This window comes from Eleutherodactylus coqui, chromosome 5 (genome assembly GCF_035609145.1).
Source record: "Eleutherodactylus coqui strain aEleCoq1 chromosome 5, aEleCoq1.hap1, whole genome shotgun sequence".
In the NCBI taxonomy this organism is placed as follows: Eukaryota; Metazoa; Chordata; class Amphibia; order Anura; family Eleutherodactylidae; genus Eleutherodactylus; species Eleutherodactylus coqui.
This window is the reverse complement of record NC_089841.1, coordinates 237,796,705-237,803,074: the sequence shown is the minus strand read 5'-3', so window position 1 is coordinate 237,803,074 and position 6,370 is coordinate 237,796,705. Positions and strand designations below refer to the sequence as shown.

At 48.9% G+C, this 6,370-nt stretch overlaps 1 protein-coding gene across 1 annotated transcript in view; it reads left to right on the top strand.

The window, feature by feature from the left end:
- Window positions 1-1,161: 1,161 nt before the first annotated feature.
- Window positions 1,162-6,370, top strand: part of LOC136627202 (atrial natriuretic peptide receptor 1-like) — a 90,794-nt gene continuing 85,585 nt past the window's right edge. Inside the window, exon 1 of the mRNA XM_066602132.1 lies at window positions 1,162-1,431. Coding sequence (XP_066458229.1) covers window positions 1,162-1,431 — 270 coding nt within the window. The remainder of the gene's footprint in view (window positions 1,432-6,370) is intronic.

Genomic DNA, 6,370 nt, shown 5'->3' with positions numbered 1-6,370 from the left:
ATTCTAGAAGGACATCTCTCACTCCTACTGTGTCCCACGCCGGTGCTCGGTCCTCTGTGCCTGTGTTTGCTTTCAGGCTGCAGTCCCACTCAGTTTACAAGATGTCACAGGCACTGTAGCCAATGACAGAACTGGGTGACCCAGCACTGAGCTCTGTTATTGGGTGCAGCACCTGAGATGTCCCATAAACTGACTGGGACTGAAGCCTGTAAATGTGACCTCAGAGGGGAGACCCAGAGCAGCGCTGTGGGGCTCAGTGGAAGCCGGGAGGGGTGAATATATACCTATTTGTTATGTTTGAGCATGGGAAGCTGCTTGTACAGACATTCTACAACTTGGACAACTCCTTTAAGTAGAGGAGTTGCCTATTGCTGCTATATAGACTGCACCTCTTATCCGTTAAAGTAGTCCTCCACTTTTAGGAATCCAAAAGCCTCATGGTCAGCTATGCCTAATTGGCCAGTGCACCGAAGTATACAACGTGAACCAGACATATGGCATTTGAACGTTTGCTTCCATTTACGAATTTCTTTATTGAGTAAAAATTATTTATTGAAAAACACCCTCCTAGCACAAGCTGATCATGAGCAGACACCGCCGGTTGTCATCCAGTCATCATATGACAGATGGGTTGGGTTTTCCCAACTCAGCAATAATCATCACATTATTCTACAAGTTACATTTGATATATCAGTTATCTCAAATCTACATATAAACATCAGTAATTGCTGAGTGCTAATGTTACCAGTTACATTTTCTCAGGCTTGTGGTAAATATATACAATTGCTAAATTAGCAATAATCTCCTATAATAAGGCTTGTACATTCTGCTAGAGCCTCACCCAGCCTCACCCACTACTGGCTTTTGTTTTTGACTAGTTTCACAAGTTAGTTATGACCCTGGAATAAAAGAGTGTGTCAAACACTGTTACAAATTGTTGCCATTTAGTTATTCTCAACTCTCGGCAACCCTAATGGCGAGCTCCCTCCATGTTTTTCGGTTTTGCACTGCTTCTTACAGTTGTTTGAAATCCATACCAGTGTCAGCTCTGACAGTATCGGCCATCGTGTCCTTTGGCGGCCGGGTCTTCTTTTGTCGCTGATCTGTCCAAACATTATAGTTTTTTCTAGCAACTCTGCTCGCATTACATGGCCAAAATACATGAGTCTGAGCCGGGCCATCTTGTCCTCTGTGAGCCTGAGCCCGGTCATCTTGTCTTCCATGAGCCTGAGTATGGCCATCTTGTCCTCCGTGAGCCTGAGCCCAGTCATCTTGTCCTCCATGAGCCTGAGCCCGGTCATCTTGTCCTTCATAAGCCAGAGCTCGGTCATCTTGTCCCCTGTGAGCCTGAGCCTGGTCATCTTGTCCTTCATGAGCATGAGCCCGGTCATCTTGTCCTTTGTGAGCCTGAGCTCGGTCATCTTGTCCTCCGTGAGCCTGAGCTCGGTCATCTTGTCCTCCGTGAGCCTGAGCCCGGTCATCTTTTCCTCTGTGAGCCTGAGCCCGGTCATCTTGTCCTCTGTGAGCCTGAGCCCAGTCATCTTGTCCTCTGTGAGCCTGAGCCCGGTCATCTTGTCCTCTGTGAGCCTGAGCCCTTTCATCTTGTCCTCTGTGAGCCTGAGCCCTTTCATCTTGTCCTCCGTGAGCCTGAGCCCTTTCATCTTGTCCTCCGTGAGCCTGAGCCTGGTCATCTTGTCCTCCGTGAGCCTGAGCTCGGTCATCTTGTCCTCTGTGAGCCTGAGCTCGGTCATCTTGTCCTCTGTGAGCCTGAGCTCGGTCATCTTGTCCTCTGTGAGCCTGAGCTCGGTCATCTTGTCCTCCGTGAGCCTGAGCTCGGTCATCTTGTCCTCCGTAAAGTCTGAGTCTGGTCATCTTGCCCTCCAGTGATATATTGGGTCTTATACGATTCAGGACTTCTCTGTTTGTTACTCTTGCCTTCTAGGACATACGCAGCAGCTTTCACCAGCACCACAGCTCAAATACATCAATCCTCCTTCTATCAGCTTCCCTCGCAATCCAGCTTTCCTCCATACATGGCTATGGGGGATGCGGTGGTTTACACTATCCTGCATTTAGTTGCTATGCCAATATCCCTACTTTTCCAGATTCTGTCCATGTTTAGCATTGCGCTTCACCCCAATGATATCCTACGTTTTATCTCTGGCATTCTGAGTTTCTTTTACATATCGATGCCTTTTTAGTTACTATGTAAAACACTTTCATGGAAGTACTGTAATGCATTGTCACAGCAATCAGAACTATTTAGGATCAAGTCCCCTACAGGGACACAAAAACATTTTTTTTTAAATTGTAAATGAAAAAGCATTTTAAAAAAATAGAAAAAAAATCTGCCGATTTTTGTGCACTTTTCTCTCTTGGTATAAAAAAAGCAATTACTGCTGTAGGTACTGACTTATATTTAATTTTTGAGCTTTAAAACAAAAACATTTTTAAAAAATAGAAAAAAAATTCGCCGATTTTTGTGCACTTTTCCCTCTTGGCATAAAAAAAATTAAATAAAGAACATATGTGGTATCATCGTATCCATAACGAGCTGTATAGTAAATTGAACACACTATTTATCCCGCACGGCAAAAACTGTAAAACAAAAACCTAAAAAAATGGATAGAAATACTTATTGTCTTCATCCCCCCCCCCTCCCCCCCCCCCCCCCCCCGGAAAAAAAAATACAATAAAAGTGATCAAAAAAGACGTATAGAGATGAGGGAGCACACTCGCTAAGGGCAATTACTAGAGCAAGCATTGTCCTTAGCGAGTACCTGCCCGCTCGGAAGAAAGGGTTCGGCTGCTGGCGCGGGTAAGTGGTGAGTTTCGGCAGTGAGCAGGGGGGAGCGGGGGGGGGGGGGAAGAGAGGGAGAGAGTGATCTCCCCTCCTCCCCGCTCTCCCCCGCCGAGAATCACAGAGAATCCCTATAGCAAACCATGGAGAGGGTGTGACTTGGGGCTGGACTAAGGGGGTAGTTACCTCTAGCCTCGCCCCCTCATCCCACGCTCTTGGGGAAAGCCTTCGGGATTTCTCCATAGCAGAGAGAGACAGCTATGGGGGATTTTCCCGAGCAGGAACAGTGAGCGGAGCTATGGGGGGTTTCTCCATAGCCCCGTTAGTCTCTCCCTGCTCTGGGGAAACCCCCACATAGCTCCACTCACTGTCCCTGCTCAGGGGAAATCCCAAAGCCCTGCAGAGCTTCTTCTCTCTCTTCGTGGAGCAGCTGCTCTTCTCCAAGCGCAGCTGCTCCAGTGAGCGGGCAAAGTTTAATGTGCTGCACATATGAAACTTTGCCCGGTCACCCGTTTTCAGCATATGCGAGGAGCGCATTTTTTCCCACACATAGGCGTGCAAAAAACACGCTCATCTGACTGCGCCCTTAGGCCACGGTCAGACGAGCGTTTTTTTCACGCAAGAATAGGTGCGTTAAAAAGCGGCTCTATTACAACCAATGCTTTCCAATAAAATTGGTCACATGTCCTATTTTTACAAGTGTGAAAAAAATCGCACCTGCAAAAGTTAGGACATGCGAGTGTAAATGTACCCGTTCACGCACTTTTCCTGCATGCAATGTGCAATTTTTTTTTCATGCGGCTATTTATGTGCAAAAAAGAACGTTCATCTGACCGAGCCCTTAACCCCTTAACGACCAGCCCATAGTGTTTTTACGTCCTCCCGAAGTGGGCTCTATTCTCTGAGGACGTAAAAACATGCTTCCTGCAGAGAATAGTGCCCCTCGGGCTGTGGACGTGACAGCTCCATGCTGTCGGTGTCCGCAGGTAGCTGACAGCATGGAGCTGTCATCCCGGGCTGTTCGGAGCCCCCCCCGGCATTGCGATCGGCGCTATGCAATGGATAGCGCCGATCGCAAAAAAAGTAAATAAAAGTACATAAAAGTTAAAGATTCAGCTGCTCTGATGGATCGGATCCATCGGAGCAGCTGAAATTACTCACCGAGGTCTGGCACGCTGCTCCCCGCTCTCCTGCCGCTCCGGGGCCCGAAGCCGGTCTTCTGCGCATGCGCGCCAGGCGGCATTACGTCAGCCGCATGCGCAGAAGGCCCGGCGGCGCGGGAGATTTAAAATCTCCTGGCTCCCGGCTCCTGTAGGTAGTCGGGAGGCAGGAGATGTCAGCGGGGACTGCGGTGAGCGGTCCCCGGTACCGCGATCGCCGTTATCCAATGGTTAGCGGCGATCGCGAAAAAGTTAAAAAAAAGTTTAAAAAAAGTCAGTTTCACCTCCCCTCATGGATCGGATCCATGAGGGGAGGTGAAAATACTCACCCCCAGTCCTCAGCGGTGTCCCGATGTCCCGGGACCCGAATCCCCGTCTGCGCATGCGCGCCCGATGATTGACATCGGGCGCGTGAACAGACGGGCTCGAGCCCCGGGAAATTTAAAATCCCTCTGCTTCTGGCTGCCATGTGTAGCTAGGAGCAGAGAGATTATACCGGGGACATGATCACTGTCATCCAATGGATGACAGTGATCATGTAAAGTGAGAAAAAAGTGTAAAAAAGTTAAAAAAAAAAAAAGGAAAAAAAAGTTTTTAAAAGTTTAAAAAGCGTACGTTTCATCTCCCCTCATGGATCATATCCGTGAGGGAGGATGAAAGTACGTACCTAAGGCCCCCAGATTTATCCGCGGACCTTACCACAGCTTCTGCACACGCGCCCGTCGCCAAAATGGCGGGCGCATGCGCAAAAGCTGTGGATTGCCAGGATAATTTAAATTCTCCCTGCTCCTGGCTACAAAACGTAGCCAAGAGCATGGAGATTTAATGGGGGTCCGCGGTGAGCGGTTCCCTGGTCACGTGTTCGCCATTATCCAATAATGGCGATCACGTAACAGTAAAAAAAAAAATTTGAAGTTTCATCTCCCCTCACTGATGCGATCGGTGAGAGGAGATGAAACTTTTTACCGGAGGCCTGCGTATTTGAATCCCGACGCGATCTTCCTCCGTGGACCTTCCAGGATTCTGCACATGCGATTGCCGGCAAAAAGCCGGACACATGCACAGGAGTCAGGGAGCCCAGGAAATTTAAAATCTCCTTGCTCCCAGCGACCAACGGTCGCCGAGAGCCTGGAGCAGCGATGGGTGGCCTCGTTGAGCGGTCCCCGGTCACGTGATAAAAAGGTAGCGATCTACCTTTGGCCGGTCTCACATGACCAGATAGGAATTACGGATTCCGCATGCGTCTGATCCGCGGTAATACGCAGATCAATCGCATTGGATTACACAATTCCGCTCACATTAGCGGGTCAGAATTGCGTAATCCACTCGCAGAAAAGAGAACGCAGCAGGTTCTATTTTACTGCGGATATCGGCAACATAGAGCCCATTGTGCTCCATGGTCGCGGATATACCCGCAGTCCATACGCAACTACATTGTATACGGGCTGCGGGTACCCGCGTCATCGCTAAGCGATGGTGCGGGAAATACAAACAAAGGTGTACTGTGCATGACCGCCTGTGTGAGTACGCAGTTATGCGCAGTACATTACGCAGCCGTACGCAGGGTCACAGCCGGGCTCACAGATGGGATCCGCTGTGGGCCTCCGCAAGCGGATTCCGCCTGCACCCGCGTGAGCCCGGCGTTATTCAGACCGCTACCTGTGATACGTATTTTACAAGAAGCCCCGGGAACGCTCGCTTTCCTGCAGTTCCAGGAGCACCTTGTTGAGCGCCTTCTGTGTGAGACCGCCGCACCTCATCAAGCTTACGGAGACTCACGGAACGCCACTTTTTACACCCCATACCCGCCACTGAGGTCATGAAATACCCCCAAAAAGCATGAGAGGAGGGGGGGGGGGGATACCCGGTTTTATTGCCCCATGGGCCCATTCCAACCAGCCTCCGTAATTACCCCTGTCTTCGGAAATACTACACAGTTCACATTTTTACTTTTATCTAAGATTTGCGAACGCCAAAAAGGGTGCGGAGGGGGAGGGGGGGAATTTTTAGGGAGTCAATCTTTATTCTGTACAAATAAGCAATGGGGCCTGGAATTTATTCAGTTGTGCCCTAAAATCCAACAGGTGTTCCGTCCTTTATAGGCCTTGCCATGCGTCCTGTAAGTAGATTAGGGCCACAATGGGTATGTTTCTGAACTCGGGACAAACGGGGGTATCCATTTTGGGGTGAACGTCTTCATTCCTATGTGCACTGTACAAAAAAACTGTTTTTAAATTGAAAAAATTGCCAAAAAAATTGAAAATCGTAACTTTTTCCTTCTGCTTTGCTTAGATTCATTCAAATACTGTGGGGTCAAAATATGCAGTACACCCCTAGATGAATTCGTTAAGGGGTCTAGTTTTCAAAATGGGGTCATTTGAGGGGGTTCTTTATAGTTTTGGCCGCTCAA